This window comes from Engystomops pustulosus, unplaced genomic scaffold (assembly GCF_040894005.1).
Source record: "Engystomops pustulosus unplaced genomic scaffold, aEngPut4.maternal MAT_SCAFFOLD_760, whole genome shotgun sequence".
Taxonomy (NCBI): Eukaryota; Metazoa; Chordata; class Amphibia; order Anura; family Leptodactylidae; genus Engystomops; species Engystomops pustulosus.
Genome location: NW_027285639.1, coordinates 602 through 20,646, shown reverse-complemented (window position 1 = coordinate 20,646; position 20,045 = coordinate 602). Strand labels below are relative to the sequence as shown.

At 47.7% G+C, this 20,045-nt stretch overlaps 1 protein-coding gene across 1 annotated transcript; it reads left to right on the top strand.

The window, feature by feature from the left end:
* Nucleotides 1-3,019: 3,019 nt before the first annotated feature.
* On the top strand, nucleotides 3,020-19,711 carry LOC140112410 (SUMO-activating enzyme subunit 2). Its single transcript, XM_072132488.1, has 15 exons — nucleotides 3,020-3,249; nucleotides 5,578-5,661; nucleotides 6,413-6,483; nucleotides 6,848-6,912; nucleotides 7,247-7,347; nucleotides 7,433-7,554; nucleotides 8,582-8,649; nucleotides 10,319-10,440; nucleotides 10,531-10,630; nucleotides 11,102-11,262; nucleotides 12,811-12,904; nucleotides 13,011-13,123; nucleotides 13,201-13,356; nucleotides 18,874-18,970; nucleotides 19,574-19,711. The coding sequence occupies exons 1-15, from the start codon at nucleotides 3,112-3,114 to the stop codon at nucleotides 19,681-19,683; spliced, it is 1,602 nt and encodes a 533-aa protein (XP_071988589.1). The 5' UTR covers nucleotides 3,020-3,111; the 3' UTR covers nucleotides 19,684-19,711.
* The last annotated feature ends 334 nt before the right edge of the window (nucleotides 19,712-20,045 follow it).

Below are 20,045 nucleotides of genomic sequence, written 5' to 3'. Positions count from 1 at the left end.
ACATTTACATACGGTATACAGCAGCTGCTGGTTGCCTCATATGTGGGAAGGGATCTGATGGCTACTACACACATCCATTTTTCATCAATGTTCATTTTCACAGATAGAACACTGAGATTGTGAACCCACTATGCCATTTACACCCAATTGATGTTTGAGCCCATTGGTATTCACCCTTTAACTTCTACAAAAGATCTAGCTCAAGGATGTAGAATTCTCAGCAACAGTCCAAAGGACCATTACTGTTTATTGTAGTCCCGGGAAAGGTGGCAGCTCCCACGAGCTGACACTGCAAAAAGGCCAGGACACTAGCAACCTGGGATTCTGCGTTCACATGCAAAACACGAGGTGCTTGTTACTGATTGCAAGTGGTTCAGTAGAAAGGCTGCCGCTGAGTTGTGTTTCAAGTTTCTCTGCGCATATTGCAATGGCTCTGGGATTTACCCCAGCGGTAATCCGCAGCCATTCTACAAATCTGCACATATTAAGCTCTACCTCACTGTGTCACGGGCGCTGTAGTGAGGTAGAGACACAGTTGGGCACATTTACTTACCTGGTCCAGTCGTGAGCCAGGGATTCACTAAGGTCCGTGCGCCCGATATCCACCAGGTGTCGCTGCTGCGCTGAAGTCCGCCGGAGTTCACCTGCTTCTTCCCGGTGTATGTGAGTTCTGTTCTTGTGACACAATTTTTTTTTCAATTCTCGCGGTTTTTACGAATCCGTCAGGTTTTCCAACGACCACGCCCCCCCCATTTCTGTCACGTGAAAGCCGGTGCCGATGTGCCACAATCCGATCGCGTGCGCCAAAATCCCGGGGCAGTTGGGAAATATTCGGGAAACCCGACGAAAATGCACAATTCGGACCCTTAGTAAATGAGCCCCAGTGAGTTGGAGCCTTTGCTACAGCACCAGTGACACAGTGAGGTAGAGCCCCTGCTACAGCACCAGAGACACAGTGAGGTAGAGCCCCTGCTACAGCACCAGAGACACAGTGGGCCACATGTATCATAGTTTTGTCTCTCTGAGGTGAATTTTAGAGACATTTTGCGGCTCTTTTTTGCGCCTTATGTATGATCTTGTCTTTTCACTTGTGATACATGTTCAGTTTTTCCTATCCTGGCAGGTGCAAATTTTGGCTTCTTTTTGAGATTTTTTGTTGCAAATGTCTCAAATCCACATAGACACAAGCAACCGACGTGAGGGGCTATATGCAGGAGAGGACATAAACCATGTGAGGGAGTCATGCAGGAGTGGACACTACTGTTAATTTGGGATTTAACATGCTGCGTTTTTAATACATATTGAAACCTATTACAACAGCTGAGGAGAGGTGATTTTCCTAATTACATTACTGTTAACATTTGAATTTACAAAACGTATAGTACATGCAATGTTAACACATGCATTAACGTGGCCTTTATATTGCATTTTGTAAACGCAAATGTTAACTGTAATGAAATAAGGCAAATCACCTCTCCTTAGCTGTTGTAATTAGTTTCAAAATGCATTAAAAACGCAATTAAACCGCTACGTGTGAACTCACCCTTAGAAGTAACCAATAATTTTAAAAAAAAATTGCAAAAATTTCAGAATTTTAACAAAAGAGGTTACTGTGCAAAATGTTAAACAGTTAAAGAATGTGAAATAATTCCAATTTACATGTTAAAATCGGGTCCATGAAAAAAAAACTTCCTTTGCACCTGCACTGGACCAGGTGCAGATTTGCGCAAAAAAAGTGAAATGTCGCATGGAACATCTAGAAAACAATGATACTTAAGGCACACTGCACAAAGCTGCAGACTTGAAAAAGAACAGAGTTAAAAATTGCAAAAATGGCTCAAAAACGGCAAAAGTTGCTAAAATTTGACAATTTGCCCAGCTTAAACTATGATACATGTGTCCCAGTGAGATACAGCCTCTGCTACAGCACCAGAGACTGTAGCCGGGTCTCTACCACACTGTGTCACTGGTGCTGTAGCTGGGACTCTACCTCACTGTGTCTCTGGCGCTGTACCAGGGGCTCTACCTCACTGTGTCTCTGGTATTGTAGCTGGGGCTCGCTTTGTCTCTGGTGTTGTAGCTAAGGCTGTACCTCACTGTGTCTCTGGCGCATAAGATAACGCTCTACCTCACTGTCTCTCTGGCACTGTAGCAGGGGCTCTACCACACTGTGTCTCTGGTGTTGTACCTAAGGCTCTAACCTCACTGTGTCATTGGTGCTGTAGCTAAGGCTCTACCTCACTGTGTATCTTGTGCTGTAGCAGGGGCTCTACCTCACTGTGTCTCTTGTGCTGTATTAGGGGCTCTACCTCACTGTGTCTCTGGCATTGTAGCTAAGGCTCTACCTCACTGTGTCTCTGGCATTGTAGCTAAGGCTCTACCTCACTGTGTCTCTGGCGCTGTAGCTACGGCTCTACCTCAGGCTACATGCACACGATGTATGCCCGCCGTACCGTAGAACAGCGGGCATACATAGGCACTGTGGAGCGGAGGATGAGTGCTCCTCACCCTGCCATTCTCCATAGGCATATACAGCGCACGGCGCCGTATCACGTAAAAAGATATGACACGTCCTATCTTTCTATGGGCTACGGAGCGGTACGGTGCCGCATGTGTGCTGCACCGTACCGCTCCCATAAGGTGCCGTGTGCCGATAGAAGTGTATGGGGGGCATATATCGGCCGTATATTCGTCCCCCATACATGTGTGTGAATGTAGCCTCACTGTGTCTCTGGCACTGTAGCTAAGGCTCTACCACACCGTCTTTGGCGCTGTAGCAGGGGCTCTACCTCACTGTGTACCTCGTGTCTTTCTGCTGTAGCTTAGGCTCTACTTCCATGTTGTACATAAGCTCTAGGTCAGTCTCTCTTGCTATCTCATGTTACGATGTAATAGAAGATAAGATATCAGATATTAATCTGTAATGCTTCCAACCCAGCGACCTGTCCCTTGAATTGCTACAGCTTCCGACCACTAGGCGTCGCAGTGTTGGAAAACAGGGGATATGAGAGTCCTCCGGCCTGTAGGGGCCGCTGTGGGCGGTGTGGTGTCCATTCTTGCTGGCCGGCTCTCTGTTGTGTCTCCCGCGCTGTGAGGCGGCGGAGGCTGAGGATGGCGGTGACCGGAGCGCTGCGCACTGAACTGGCGGAGGCTGTGTCCAGCTGTCGGGTTCTGGTGGTCGGCGCCGGAGGGATCGGCTGTGAGTTACTAAAGAACCTTCTTCTTACCGGATTCAGCAACCTGGACGTGGTACGGAGCTAATATGTGCAACAAATGAGTGTGGAGGTCGGGGTATAGGGAGGGAAGGTGGTGCTGTCTGGCCGGGATAAAGAAGGGCTCCATTAGACTCCATTAGACGTGTTGCTGCAATGCATGAGGCACTTGCTGTTGCCTTTTGTTCTCATGCACCTTCTTCCCCAAGAAATAGCACTCCCCAAACCTTGTGCTCACAGCACTATATCGACGGTGATCGTGACCCTGCAGGGGATCTTGAGTGGGGTCCTGCAGAGGTTCAATGGGGTCCCATGGTGAGCGGCGCAGGCGAGGGCCCCCAGTCTGCAGCTGCATGGCGAGCGGCGCAGGCAGGGGGGACCAGTCTGCAGCTTTATGGCGAGCGGTGCAGGGGGGCGGGCAAGTCTGCAGCTGCATGGCGAGCTGTGCAGGGGGGGCCCAGTCGGCAGCTGCATGGCGAGCGGCGCTGGGGGGGGGGGCAAGTCTGCAGTTGCGTGGCGCTGGGGGGGGCAAGTCTGCAGCTGCATGGCGAGCGGCGCTGGGGGGGCCCAGTCTGCAGCTGCGTGGCGCTGGGGGGGCCCAGTCTGCAGCTGCATGGCGAGTGGCGCTGGGGGGGCCCAGTCTGCAGCTGCATGGCGAGTGGCGCTGGGGGGGCCCAGTCTGCAGCTGCATGGCGAGTGGCGCTGGGGGGGCCCAGTCTGCAGCTGCATGGCGAGTGGCGCTGGGGGGGCCCAGTCTGCAGCTGCATTGCGAGTGGCGCTGGGGGGACCCAGTCTGCAGCTGCGTGGCGCTGGGGGGGCCCAGTCTGCAGCTGCGTGGCGCTGGGGGGGCCCAGTCTGCAGCTGCATGGCGAGCGGCGCTGGGGGGGGCCCAGTCTGCAGCTGCACGGCGAGCGGCGCTGGGGGGGGCCCAGTCTGCAGCTGCATGGCGAGCGGCGCTGGGAGGGGCCCAGTCTGCAGCTGCATGGCGAGCGGCGCAGGAGGGGGGGCCCAGTCTGCAGCTGCATGGTGAGCGGCGCAGGAGGGGGGGCCCAGTCTGCAGCTGGGGGGCCCAGTCTGCAGCTGCATGGCGAGCGGCGCAGGGGGGGGAGGCCCAGTCTGCAGCTGCATGGCGAGCGGCGCAGGGGGGGGGGCCCAGTCTGCAGCTGCATGGCGAGCGGCGCAGGGGGGGGGGCCCAGTCTGCAGCTGCATGGCGAGCGGCGCAGGGGGGGGGCCAGTCTGCAGCTGCATGGCGAGCGGCGCAGGGGGGGGGCCAGTCTGCAGCTGCATGGCGAGCGGCGCAGGGGGGGGGCCAGTCTGCAGCTGCATGGCGAGCGGCGCTGGGGGGGGCCCAGTCTGCAGCTGCATGGCGAGCGGCGCTGGGAGGGGCCCAGTCTGCAGCTGCATGGCGAGCGGCGCAGGAGGGGGGGCCCAGTCTGCAGCTGCATGGTGAGCGGCGCAGGAGGGGGGGCCCAGTCTGCAGCTGCATGGCGCTGGGGGGCCCAGTCTGCAGCTGCATGGCGAGCGGCGCAGGGGGGGAGGCCCAGTCTGCAGCTGCATGGCGAGCGGCGCAGGGGGGGAGGCCCAGTCTGCAGCTGCATGGCGAGCGGCGCAGGGGGGGGGGCCCAGTCTGCAGCTGCATGGCGAGCGGCGCAGGGGGGGGGCCCAGTCTGCAGCTGCATGGCGAGCGGCGCAGGGGGGGGGCCCAGTCTGCAGCTGCATGGCGAGCGGCGCAGGGGGGGGGCCCAGTCTGCAGCTGCATGGCGAGCGGCGCAGGGGGGGGCCCAGTCTGCAGCTGCATGGCGAGCGGCGCAGGGGGGGGGCCCAGTCTGCAGCTGCATGGCGAGCGGCGCAGGGGGGGGGCCCAGTCTGCAGCTGCATGGCGAGCGGCGCAGGGGGGGGGCCAGTTTGCAGCTGCATGGCGAGCGGCGCAGGGGGGGGGGGGCCAGTCTGCAGCTGCATGGCGAGCGGCGCAGGGGGGGCCCAGTCTGCAGCTGCATGGCGAGCGGCGCAGGGGGGGGGCAGTCTGCAGCTGCATGGCGAGTGGCGCAAGGGGGGGGGCCCAGTTTGCAGCTGCAAGGAGAGCGGCGCAGGTGGGGTGCCCCAATTGTGGGTCTGGGTCCAGAAAGCAAACCATTAGATGCGCTTGTACTCTGTGTTAGACCCTTAATTTTGTTGTATTGTTATTTTGCTGCAGTCGCATGTCTCCTTTCCCAGGAAGAAGCCCCCAAATCTCCCAAGGATTGGAGCGTTTGGGTTTTTATTCAGGGTCCAGTTATACCCTTTTTTGGGCTGATATGCCTTATTACTTCCGTAGCTGGAGGTTTTTCATGTTTCTCCATAATATTCTGTCTTTTTTTTTTCTAGATTGATCTGGACACTATTGATGTCAGTAACCTCAACAGGCAGTTTTTGTTTCAGAAGAAACATGTAGGGCGGTCAAAGGCGCAGGTAATTACCTTTGTCTCTGGGGGTCTCATGACCTATAGCTATATGGATGATTCCACCACCTCCTCCATCTCTTTGCATCCTTTAGGGTTCACTTATTCCCAACACGTGTTGTTTTTCTTTAGCCGCCCTGTTCCTGAGCAATAGTTGTTATATTCAGCACCTAAAATGCTAATTGGTGTGTAGCATCACGTGGGGTTATTTATCAGGACCTCTGCTGGAGTGGGTCGGTGTGGGCCGTTACTGTCCCTGCAGGCGCACTCGCTGCTGCCGGCGACTTTTCATATTTGAGGAAGGGGGGGGGGGGTTGTTGCATCCTGAACTGGCTGACTAAATTCACAAGTTTACAGTGCAGAGTGGAGGGGTCCATTTTACCATTTACAACTCATTACAGTAATTAATATATTATCTTCAGTTTGGGGGAGTTAGATGTGCGTGACAATTCTTTCCCCATCTAAACATGATTTGAGCCCTCCCCATACAGGGCAATTTATTTTCATAATGGCTACCACCAATTTCAATTGACCGTCAAGGATCATGCAGATCACCATAAATATAACAATAAAGTAAATGTATCATCTGGAAGTGAAAGCTGTAAAATGAAAGCTTGCAAAAAAAAAACCTCTCTAGTACATTGCATGGAATATTAAATGGTGCGGAGCAATTGCGGGATGGAGAGATGGATGTGGTGAAAGGTTTAATGTGCAGTGACTTTCTTCTATATATTAATTTTTTTTTTCTATTGTCTCATCAGGTGGCCAAGGAGAGCGTCCTGCAGTTCTGTCCTGGGGCTAGTATCACCGCTTATCACGACAGTATCATGAAGTGAGCCATTACTGAATCTAGTAACTCCCCCTTTACTAGAGTTAGATGTCATGTATCTGGCTGCCTGACCAATATGATATGGTTAACTACCCCCATGGCCAAAGTATTGCTAGAGGCTTTTATTTCTGGGGCTCTGTGACCAATTGCTTCAGTAGGACACATGGGAGACTACATGTATCAGAAACTTCACCTGCAGTGTGGATGCTTTTTATATGCTGTAGAGCTGAATAAGACCCGTCTACAGTTATCAGGAGCTGCAGTACAGGGTTGCCAGCTTGTATCCTGTTTGGCGATTCTGTATTGAGGCTGATGCTCCTCAGACTTGTACTGGGTTCACTGGTCTCCTGCTTTTGTTTTTCTACAGTGTAGAGTACGATGTTGAATTCTTCAGGAAATTCACACTGGTGATGAACGCCTTGGATAATAGAGGTACAGCTATCATTATAAAAAAAAAAAAAAACTTTTTGTGTGTTTAACCCTTTTTGGTGTAACCAATGGATTTGCACCTGGTCCTGTGTGCTTTGGGGACACATATTGAATTAATGTGGAGAGGTGCAACAGATTTGGTGGTGAGGGATTTGTCCTTTTTATCAATGTTCTTGAACAAAAAACAATTTTTTCTATTAGTTGTAAAAAAAAAAAAAATTTCATATAAATATTGGGTATGAGAACAGTGGAACTGAGGCTTTGGGTGACTTGTTCTCCTTTCACCATTGCACAGTCTTTTCTGTATATTTACCTCTTTATTTTGTCTTGTTTCCAGCTGCACGGAACCATGTGAATCGGATGTGTCTGGCTGCAGATGTGCCCCTGATAGAGAGTGGCACAGCTGGATACCTAGGTCAGGTCACAGTCATCAAGAAGGTTTGTAATTGTAATCTGCAGATTGTGTGTGATCATCACTGTGATGTGACCTGTACTATAGCTCATCTCTTACTCTGTTTATCAGGGGGTCACTGAATGCTATGAGTGTCAACCAAAACCCACCCAGAAGACCTTCCCCGGCTGCACAATTCGAAACACTCCCTCTGAACCCATCCACTGCATTGTCTGGGCAAAATACCTCTTCAAGTAAGATGTCAGGGCCTGGAATGAGGGGTATAGGATAAATGTGCTTGGGGCTAAGGTGGCAATTTATCACTGTGACACACCTGCTATACTGTCACCAGTATGAATGTTGTGTATTCATGGATAATACTATGGCTATGAAGTGGGTAGGCCAATCTTCCAACTCCCACTCCTCAATTTCCCGAATTCTAGCTCCACAAAAATCGTCAGACTCTGACATACAGTCCTGTTTTCCTGGTCACTCTAGCAGGGCTGAGATAGATGCAGGAATTCCTTCCCAGTGCCATATTCTTATGATCTTCTAGCACCGGAGATTTACGACTGAGCTTGTACATAAACTACAGCCACATTCATATCAACTAAAAACCTATAAGAGGGGTGCACAGAATGTAAAGCCATGGATGTAAGCCCTAGGTCTTATAAGGATGGGGGGGGGGGGAGTGTCCTCACTGCTCCTGGGCCCTCTCCTTTTGCTCTGTTCTATATTTTGACTCCTGCCACTGGCTGCATGTTTGTCGGGTTAAGGACACTCAGCAGAATGGCGCTCCAGGAGTGGTAAGTCCTTGTCAGCTCTATTGTACTGCTTCCGGGTCCTCTCCTGTCGCAGCTCTGCTCTAAGTCTGATGCTTGTCATACAACCAGCGTGGGACATAGCAAATCGGTACATGGAGGACGGAAGAAGCTGCATTATGGTGCATGGCCCATAAGAGGAGCCAGGAAAGGAGAGTGTGTGTGTGTGATAGATTTCCAGTAGCATTTTGTTTTTTTGCGTGACATTTTGTGCTGTACTGTGGTCATTGGTGCATTTAGGGTACTGGTTACTGGTCTGCCCCCTCAAAGTTGAGCAGTATGACAATATGGCCTTTGCACCAATAAATGTTGACCGCTGGCCTAAATCCAGGAATATAACTGACATTTAAAGGAAATTTTATAATTTTTACAATGTTTCCCACCCTCCCCCCACCAAGTAGTTATGAGGTTTAATTTCTCAATCTAATGCTTCTGAACCTGTCTTGTATTCTTTCTACAGCCAACTATTTGGGGAGGAAGATGCAGATCAAGAGGTGTCCCCTGACACAGCTGATCCAGAGGCTTCTTGTAAGTATAAGGCTTTACTAAAAATGTGCTGGGTCCATAAAAAAGGACCACTATGCTGATTGCATTCATTTTCCCCACAGCTGTTTATAAAAGTAACGCTGTGCTCTGACTTGTTTCCATGGGCATCTGGAACAGTTTTACCTCAGACACTTCTGATAAATCTCTCCCACGGTCTCTAACTTATTTCATATTATTCAATTAAATAATGTTGTTGTCCACAACCTCCACTGTCTACCGGCCACAGATACACCTAGCCTCTATCCACTTGACTATGGGTTGTCAACTGGAGGATTTTTTTCTGACTAGAGCTTCCAGAGTTAAACTGCTAAACAAACTTAAAGGACGTCTTCCACCAGGATGAAGCATTGTAAACCAAGCACACTGACATACTGGTGTGTGTCCCCTCTGGCAGGATATGCTCTTTTTTTAGCTTCTTATGCCCTTTTTTTTTATTTAAAAAAGGCTTGTCAAATTTTGCAAATGAGTCTGAGGGGCTCTGTCCTCCATAGGTGTTAATGGACCCCCTCAGGCTCATTTGCATAATTTAAAAAGCCTTTAAAAAAAAAAAACAGGGCTTACCGTATTTTCCGGGCCATTAGGCGCACCGGAATATAAGACGCATTAGTCCGATGCGCCTTATATATGTAATATTTCCATATATAAGGCGCATCGGACTATAAGGCGCAGGGTCGGGGGCGTGGCGGAGACGCCGAGACGGGACGCGGAACGCGGGGAAGGTGAGCAGGGAAGGGGAGGTGGAGGATGGCAGCGGACCATACTTACATATGTCCCCGCTACCGGAGACAGCAGATCTCCAGCGGGAACTGCAGACCACGCGGCAGAAGTTGTTCGTGCCGCGTGGTCTGCAGTTCCCGCTGGAGATCTGCTGTCTCCGGTAGCGGGGACCTATGTAAGTATGGTCCGCTGCCCTGTGCCATACATAGGGCGCACCGGACTATAAGGCGCACTTTGGATTTCCAAGGAAATCCAAGGCTTTTAAGTGCGCCTTATAGTCTGGAAAATACGGTAAGCTAAAAGAGCAGATCCTGACAGAGTGAGCACACACCATGTCAGTGTGCTTGGTGTACAATCTTTCATCCTGGTGGTAGATGTCCTTTAATTCACTGGTATATAGGGATGGATCTTCTAGGAGACCTCTTTATATAGCACTACATTATCTGTTTATATAAATAATAGTTACATTGAATTATTGAAAATGTATGACACAAATAAATTATACAGTTTATAGTAACATTGCCAGGATCTCGTATGCGATTGGGCTAAGCGCCACCCCCAGATATTTGCATTCTGTTTCTAAATGCAAAGTAAACGCCCCATGTGACCGCACCCCAAACATTGAATATAGATAATAGTTTTTTCTTTTCTAGAAAGTAGCGGTATTGAGTACTTCTCCGGGTATCAGTATCAATCTAGAAATTCTGGTACAACCCTAATCCTTGCATCATAGTTTTGTATGATGTTTGGAGTTTTTGCATAGTATTTCTCTGATGCGTGGACTGGTCAGTCCACGGGATCTCACCAAAACACAGGTCTGTGTGTATGTAATACTGCACCCAGTATTGGACAACCCACACTACATATCACTGTTCTTATAAGTTTCCATGCCCCTGACATTTTATTCTCACAACCCTAATATCTTGTCATTTAGGGGAGCCTACTGAGGCTGCACAGAGGGCCAATGCCTCTAATGAGTATGGGGACATTAAGCGAGTGTCCACCAAGCAGTGGGCCAAGTCCACAGGATATGATCCAGTCAAGCTCTTTAATAAGGTAAGTCTTTCCTGTGATGTGGTAAAGGGATGCATTGTCACACCTATGGTGTGTGAATCCCACGATTTTGATGATCACATCATTTTACAGCTTTTTAAAGATGATATCCGCTATCTCTTGACTATGGACAAACTGTGGAGGAAGAGAAAGGCTCCAGTGCCCCTGGACTGGGCCAGCCTACACAACAATGGTAAGTCAGACATTTTCAACTCTTTTTCTCCATAGCACTGCAATTTATCTTATGTGCGGACCTTTGAGAATATCAGCTGATATCTGTAGTTTCTGCTTGATGTGATCTCCAGGTCTGTCTGAACATTTTGAATAGCTTGATGGCCGCTGAATTCTACATCCATATATCAGATGTAAAGAAACAAGTTGCCAACTTGTTTATCCTGCTGTTTCTTCCAACATGCCTGACAAGAGACGCTGTCTGGCAGTTGTCAAGCTAACTTAATAATTTGTGGTCATTGTTTTCTATATGGGTTTACTAATTTCTCATTATTTTACAATGATTCAATCAGTTTACAATGTTTCTTTATTTAATTGAGCTCCACTGAAATTTTTGAGGGGCTCATGTGACTCTCTTCAGCCAATGGGTGGCAGGACAGGGGACACCTTTTATATGTAGTTTATCTACTTCTTCTGTTATTTTCTTCCATAGAAAAAGACTCTACAGAACAAAACAATGCATCATCTGTTGGTTTGAAGGATCAGCATGTTCTGGATGTTGCTGGCTACGCACAGTTGTTTTCTCAAAGTGTAGAGACTTTAAGGGATCAATTATCTGAAAAGGGAGATAGTGCTGAACTGGTGTGGGACAAGGTGAGTGTCCCTGTAGATTACAATTTTCAAAGATTTAATACCAAGCTACTTTATTTTTGTTTCAACAATCTAAAAGCAATTCATCTATATTGCATGCTGATTAAAAACATCAGCCAGCCGTGGGAGAGAGCATAGGTTGTTTTGCAGCCTCAGTCTTTTGAGCCAGGCTTTCTTAGGTCCTACAGATGTGCGCTATATAAATGAAGAATTATTATTAGAGGTTGCATTTGTGTGTGCCTTAAAAAGAAAAGGCCCTAGATGCAGCGCTCAAAGCAGCCCCGCTTCTAGAGCTTAGAACCTAGACCAAACATTATGCCACTAGGCTCTCACTCAAGCCCTGCCTCCACGCATCAACATCTCTGGCCTCTAAAACTGGATCAGTCCTCCACTGTCATTGTTGCATTTTAGGGGGAGGGAGGCAATATCATAACTTATAAAACTGGGGTAGTATTGTGAATGGAAATGGATATGCGTGTGCGTATGGTGTGTTCCTGAAAATTCCTCCCTCCAGAAAATGGAGGCAAGGTAATATAGAGGAGAGAAATCCTATAAAGAGTTACTCCAGCGCTGGCAAAAGATATGTGAACAAAAAATCAGATTGCAGTGTGAGTGTGTGCCTGTGCTAAGTTCAATGGCCAACAGTAGTAGTCTTGTATCCACAACAAGGTGTTGATCACCATATCGCTTGTATGTTCTGTGTTGTCTTACGATTTCCTGCACAGCTCCATCGTAAATCTCTGGCTGAATCTGAGAGTCTGGTGGTCTGCTGGGATTTAAAAGCTTAAAAAGTGGCTGTAAGTGTGCGTGAGCCCTGACCAGTGGCTCAGACTCTACTGCAGATACAAAAATCCTGCTGTGGTGACGTAGCCTGGGGATGCACAACAGATTTCTAATTAGTTTTAAAGGTTCACTGCCTCCTACTCAGGGATAGTTTTGTCCTCGGAGTTGGATTTAAAAGATTTAAGTCTTTCCAGGTGATGTCACCGCAGCAGGATTTCTCTATATGCAGTAAGGTCTGAGCAACCAGACAGGCTCACCTATGCTTCCAGCCAAGCTTTTAACACCTGGCAGCACACTTGATGGATACCCACCACATCCAAAAGACTCAAATTCAGCAAGAGATTTATGTGAGCTATGATTGAAGTCATAGCTGAGTACGTCATTGCGGTAACACAATACTATAGCCAAAAAGATGGGGGAAAATGGGGTTAACTTTTTTTTTTACCATTTTTATGTTAGTACTAAAATAACTGTGTTTTTACTTACCCGAGGTTATTCATTGGACCCCTGGCTCTTGAGTAACAAGCCACTTAGACACTGCACTGAATTTGGGGTTAAGCATCCTTAATTTCAGCTTTTCAGATCCTGTTACCTCAAGTGCTCAACCCAATACAGAAGTCACTGTACAGTTTTTTTTTTTTTTTTTTTTTTTTTTTAGGAAAATGCATCCATGTTTATGTAAACAGCCATAGAAGTTGCTGGGTAATAAATCGCAGTATTTCTAAAGTTGCATTTCTAAAACAATTAGGGTTTTTTAATTTGTTATAGGATGATCCCCCAGCGATGGACTTTGTGACTTCTGCTGCTAACCTCAGGATGTACATCTTCAGCATGAACATGAAGAGTCGATTCGATATTAAATGTAAGCTTTTGTGTGTGCTGTATAATGTTGGTGACTGCTAGTTACTGGTGCTGCCTGTTGGGACAGACTGGTAACTTCTCAGGACATACTTGTTTTCTATACACAGCCATGGCTGGAAACATCATTCCAGCAATTGCTACCACCAATGCTGTCATATCGGGGCTCATTGTGCTGGAGGGGCTGAAGATTTTATCTGGGAACATAGAGCAGTGTAGAACGGTATGTGGTTTATTGATGGATTCTTGTTATTGTGTTTTATCTGAAATACATTGTTGTGAACCTATCCTGTCCTATAGGTGTTTCTCAACAAGCAGCCCAATCCTCGCAAGAAGCTACTGGTGCCCTGTGTGCTGGACCCTCCTAACCCAAACTGCTATGTGTGCGCCAGCCGTCCAGAAGTCATGGTTAAGTTAAATGTTCACAAGGTGACAGTACAAACTTTACAAGACAAGGTAAGTTAACAAGAGGGGTTATAATTATAGATGAGTTTCCTCACTCCAATACGAAGGATCTGAGATATTTATAGTTTAACTATATACCATGATGTACAGTTAGACCATAGTGTTTGCACAGCTCGGCAAGATCCCCTTTACTATCTCTAGTAGAAAAATAATCGGCTATCGTTGTAATTGTACTAACCTACAGGGAAAAGGTACTGTTAGAAATGCTGTATGGTAAGTGTCAAAAAATAATACAAAAATGCTAGGATTTAAGTTTCCAAAACGTCCTCCATGACGGCCCACTTGGAGGATGCCCCTTGACCTCTGTAGGGACAGGAAGCAGAGAGGTTAAAAGCCTCCCCCCCGCATCCTCCCGCCAGTGTCTTCCTGTCCCTACAGAGGGCAGGTAGAGAGGGTCTCTCTCTCTCCTCCAAGTGGGGGGGGAGGGACGTTTGTTCCTATGCAAGAGAGCACTTACCTGGGGTTACGCCGACCTATTGCAGGTCGTAGTTCCCCTCCGGATCGGGGCCACGGCTGGACTCTTCCCCGGGGGCTCCTCCCTGGCTCTAGGTGGATCCGGATCTTCCGTCTTCACCCGCGGCCGAGCAGGGCTTACGCGAGGACGCGTGGCGCCTGGGGGAACTTCCGTTCCCAGGCGTCCTTTGCGCTCCTTGACGACTTCCGGTCGCGACCGGAAGTAGGCCGAATCGTCACGGAGGACTGCTGTACCGCCACCTGCATGGGGGATGGGCTCCCCGATAAGGTATTTAACGAGGTGGGTTGCTAGTTTTGGCGTTCACTCGTAGTGTTACAGTGTACTGTGGTTGTGCCGTCCCAGACTTCCTTACTATGGCTGATGAGGCAGACTTGGGCCTACTCCACCCTTCTGGTCACGTAAGTGGTGCTGTATGGCATGGTCTTATGGTATCTATGATACATATTGAACCCCAAGTTAGTTAAATTTCCTCACCTTTCCCCCTTAGGATAAAGAACAAGGGTCTAAGGGGAAAGGCAAAGAGGACAGACCTGAGAGGTCTGAGAAATCCAGCAAGTCCGACCGTTCTATCAAGAGTAGGACCCCTGCTAGGAAATGTAATATGTGCCTCCAGGTTTTGCCCGAATCATATGTAAAACCTATATGCAGACCATGTATTGATGAATTTATGCGGTCTGAAAAAGTTTCTTTCATGGATGAGTTAAAATCCTTTATTGAAGATAAAGTGACAGCATCTGTGGCGTCAGCTACACAAAAAGATCCTCCTCCTAAAAAACCTAGACTGGCGGACATCTCTTCATCAGATGAAGAAACCTATGATTCAGAGGGTCCGTCTTGTTCCCTGGCAGATACTGAGGAGCAAGATTCCCAGGACTTCAGTCAGAGATTGGATTCTCGTCACCTGTTCCAGATAGATGATCTGGATAACCTCTTGAAGGCAATCCGCGAAACTTTGAATATCGAAGAAGAAGTTCCCTGTATGTCTCGGGAGGACGAGTTGTTCTGGGGCCTAAGGGCTAAAAAACAACGTGTTTTTCCGGTTAACGAAACCTTGAAAGGGTTGATTACAGAGGAATGGAAAGACCCAGAGAAGAAGATCCTAACCTCTAAGAGCTTTAAGAGACGCCTCGTCTTTGATCAAGAGGTCTCTAAAGTTTGGGACTCTGTTCCGAAAGTAGATGTACAGGTGACAAAGGTGGTCAAAAAAACAGACCTTCCCTTCGAGGACTCCGCTCAGCTCAGGGATCCTATGGACCGAAAATCTGACGCGCTTCTTAAAAAAGCCTGGGAGACGTCGATGCTTAGCTTAAAATCTAACATATCAGCTACATCCGTTGCAAGGACCCTCTACTTCTGGCTGAACGAGCTGGAATCACATATTAGAGAAGGTACCCCCAGAGCATCCTTACTGGACAGCATTCCGCTCCTAAGATCCGCCACGGCATTCTTAGCAGATGCCTCCGCCGAGGGCGTCCGCTTCGCTGCAAAGGAAGGAGCATTAACAAACGCAGCAAGAAGAGCCTTATGGCTGAAACAGTGGGGCGGCGATATACGATCAAAATCAAAACTCTGCAGCATCCCGTTCACAGGAGATTTCGTTTTCAGTCCTGAATTAGACAACATCCTAGAAAAAGCCTCTAATAAGAAGAAGGGGTTTCCAGAAAACAAGACATCCTCCAGGAAACCTTCCTTTTGTCCTTTCAAGAACCCTAAAGATTCCTTTCGCGGGAAGGTAAACAGGGGGCCTGGAGCTACCCTAAAGGGGAGGCAAGAGTAGGGGGAATCTGGTCTCCAATCCTCAGACAACTGGTTGGGGGAAAGAAGCAATGACGCCAGAGTGGGGGGGGCGATTATTACAGTATACAAGGTATTATAGAATTTAGTTTGTAATAAAAGCCCCTCTAATTTTCAAGGTATATTCATTCAATCCGGAGTGGTGATTCCAGTTCCGCAGGACCAAGAAAAGTCGGGCTTCTACTCTCCACTATTCCTGGTCAAGAAACCAAACGGGTCGAACAGGCTGATTATAAATCTGAAATCCCTAAACAACTTCATCACTTACAGGAGATTTCATATGGTATCGGTAAGATCCGCTACTCAGCTTATATATACCGACCACTATATGTGCACGATAGACCTTCGGGACGCCTACTACCACATTCCTATTCACCACTCCTCTCAAAAGTTCCTCAAATTTTCAGTCTTTTCTCCAGAGGGTTCTATCCTCCACTTTCAATTCCGGGCTCTACCCTTTGGTATTTCTTCAGCTCCGAGAGTTTTTACAAAAGTCATGGTGGAGGTTGTTGCTTTCCTGAGGCTACAGAGGGTGTCTATTGTACCATATTTAGACGACCTTCTGATTATAGGGAAGAACAGATCAGATCTTATCACAGCAAGAGATTTTACCATGAGAAAACTCTCAGATCTGGGGTGGATAATCAACACCCAAAAATCCGATCTGTCTCCCTCCACTCACAAGAAGTTCCTAGGGGTAATGTTGAACTCTACTCTCATGATGTCCTTTCTCCCTCAGGAAAAAGCCGACGGGTTAAGACTCCAGATCCGCTCCTTCAGGAGGAACACCTCCATTACAATCAGAGGAGCAATGAAAATCCTGGGTCTCCTCACGGCCTGCATTTCATCCGTAGCTTGGAGCCAGAGCCATTGTCGCACTCTGCAAAGCTGGATTCTCCGTTCTTGGAACCGGAGAACCTCGGGATTGGACAGGAAAATCATCATTCCATCCTCGGTAAAAAGAGATCTGCAATGGTGGTTGGAAACAAAACATCTGGAGAAAGGGGTTGCCTGGCACTGCCTTCCGTGTCTAACCATCACGACCGATGCAAGCAGCCTAGGCTGGGGAGCAGTCTTCCCTTCGCATTACGCCCAGGGACCCTGGACCCCTTCACTTGCAAAGAAACCTTCAAACTATCGGGAACTACGAGCCGTCTGGGAAGCCTTAAGGTCCAACCCTCTTCTAGTGAAGAATCGACATGTCCATATCCTAACAGACAACACCACGGCGGTGTCTTACCTAAGGCGACAAGGAGGTACGAGGTCAGTAGCTCTTTCCTCCCTGACTCGCACCATCTTTTTCTGGGCAGAAGAGAACCTACTATCTCTTTCCGCAACTCGCCTAAGAGGAGTTTTGAATACGGAGGCAGACTTCCTCAGCAGGAGAGTGATTTCTCCCAACGAATGGTGCTTAAATCAGGAAATCTTCAGCCACTTGACAGAGCTCTGGGGCACTCCGCAAGTCGACTTATTCGCCACAAGGGAGAATTCAATGTGTCATCTATACTTCTCTCTGGAGGCAAGGGAGCCGAAGGATCGACTAGACGCCTTCAGTCATCCTTGGACCGAACCTCTCTCCTACGCCTTTTCCCCTATTCCCTTGGTCGCAAGGGTCCTCAGGAAGATCCTTATGGACCAGGCAAGGGTAATACTCATCTGCCCGAACTGGCCAAAAAAGGGCTGGTACCCTTTGCTGACATCCCTGGCCATCCAACAACCAGTGATATTGCCTCCAAGGAAGGATCTTCTACGTCAGGGTCCTATCTTCCATCCAGACCCGGAGAAGCTACAATTGGCGGCATGGATCCTGAGTCCGATTTTTTAAGATCACAGGGCCTCTCCAGAGCGGTGGTAACCACACTCAAGGCAAGTAGGAAAAAAGTTACTCAGGTTCTCAGGAGGACCCCTACGTGGGATCTCACCCTAGTGTTAGACGCTCTTTCCAGACCTCCTTTCGAACCTCTGGAGAGTTCTAACATTAAAAATTTAACGCTAAAAACTACTCTACTGATTGCTGTTACCACAGCCAAGAGGTTGGGGGAGCTCCAGGCTATTTCCATCAGGGAACCATATATGCGCATTCTTCCTGACTGTATTGTTCTTACTCTAGACCCCGGGTTCGTTCCCAAAGTGGTATCAGATTTCCACCGGAACCAGGAGATTACCCTCCCGTCCTTCTACGAAAATCCTTCTTCGAATGACGAAGCCTCATGGCATCTTCTAGACGTAAGAAGGGTTGTACTAGCTTATCTGCAGGCTACAGAACCCTGGCGCATTGATCATAACTTATTTATTCAATTCCAGGGGAAAAATAAGGGGAGAAAAGCTTCCAAGATCTCAATAGCAAGATGGCTTAAGTCGGCCATTTCCACATGCTATACCTTACAAGGGAAGGAAGTTCCTTCTAATCTAAAGGCTCATTCCACCAGGGCTATGTCAGCCTCCTGGGCCGAAAGAAGAGGCGCATCACTTGAGCAGATCTGCAAAGCGGCCACCTGGGCGTCAACATCTACATTCATTAAACACTATCGTCTGGATTTACCAAGTTCGCAGGACCTCTCCTTCGGAAGGAAGGTTCTACAGGCAGTTATCCCTCCCTAGAGTTTCTACTAATCTGGTAGATCTCCAAGTGGGCCGTCATGGAGGACGTTTTGGAAATGGTGAATTAGTACTCACCGGTAATTTGGTTTCCATCTAGTCCTCCATGACGGCCTATATATTTCCCTCCCTATGGTTTTGCTGTACCATAAGATGTATGTGAATATTTAACATACAAATAAAAAATTTTTTTCGTTACCTTCCACCGGTGTAGTTATTTGGTAGACACTGGCGGGAGGATGCGGGGGGGAGGCTTTTAACCTCTCTGCTTCCTGTCCCTACAGAGGTCAAGGGGCATCCTCCAAGTGGGCCGTCATGGAGGACTAGATGGAAACCGAATTACCGGTGAGTACTAATTCACCATTTTCAGTCATTGCTAGGAAAAGTTAATAAACTGAAGTCCATAACGGGGGGTGGCTGTGTTTTTTGGAATCATGTACTGAGTTTCGCAGTAAGTACATCCACAGCTTTACTAATCTTCTACAGGCCAAGTCAATTCATATGCATAGAATGACTCCACTGTTCATGTGGATAGGTTACATATAGAACCTGTCTATTGGGATCAGTGATGCCTTTTCATTACTGTCATTTTTGTTACCTTGTCTACTGCTTAGTATATTTAAATAATTTTCATCTTTCAGATAATAAAAGAAAAGTTTGGCATGGTGGCCCCAGATGTCCAGATTGAAGATGGTAAAGGCACAATCCTGATCTCCTCTGAAGCCGGAGAAACAGAAGGTGAGTGTCTACTGTATCCCTATAGTCAGGTGTGACTCCATCATTTAAAAGGAAGCAATCATAGGGATAAAAGGCAACCTGTTATCTAGGACAACAATGTTGCAAGCCCAGAGGAGACATGCCATTGTGGCTTTTCTCCGCTCCTGCCACTAATTATCGGTCATTTGAATATAGCGTATATAGCTTAACTTGTTGGTTTTTGTTTTGTTTTGTTTTTTTACCCCTCTACAAAATGCAGAATCTCCTATAATATAGGACATAATTGTGATGCTGGAGATTGCATGGTTAGACTGTAGGGTTTGTTGTGTGTAACCATGAAGGCACAGAGGAACTATTGACAAATGGGAGATTACACATCAAGATTGTTTGCACAGTGGATTAATATTTTACATTTAGAAGCATTAGGTTGAAAAAGTAAATCTCTCTGCTCTTGGGAAAACCTAAAGTTAATTTCATGTACATCAGTTGAGAATGTCCTCATGGGGATTATGACTTCTATATCATTTCCCCCGTTAAAACTTTTATATGGTTTGTACACCAAAGATCCACATGTCACGAAGTCTTCAGTGTAATTTTTCATGACTGATCATCTTTTTCTTTAAGCAAATAACAACCGAAAGTTGTCAGACTTTGGCATCCGGAATGGCACCAGGCTCCAGGCAGATGATTTTTTGCAGGACTACACCCTGCTGATTAATGTATTGCAGAGGTAAGTGGCATTGGGTGCTGGGTTCAGGAGTTACTAGGGCCACACATAAGGGCAGCTGCATGTGACTCTGTATGGCTGTAAAATCTCTTTAATTCAACCTGGAGGCGAAGACAAAGATAACAAACACATGTCCTGGTTCTGGCTTACCTGTGTGTGTCTGGGTTTTTTTTTTTACTAATGCCCCAGGGGAGTTTTTAGAGATCCTCAGGAAAACCTGTTTATTAACCCTTCCTATTGGAGGTGCCGCTTAAAGGAGTTTGCCCATGAAAGAAAATTCTCAAATTTCAATCCCCTAGTAATGTTTACACAATAAAGATCATTTTTAACCCGTTACTTTGCAATTTAACATCTTTTTCAATTTTTCTC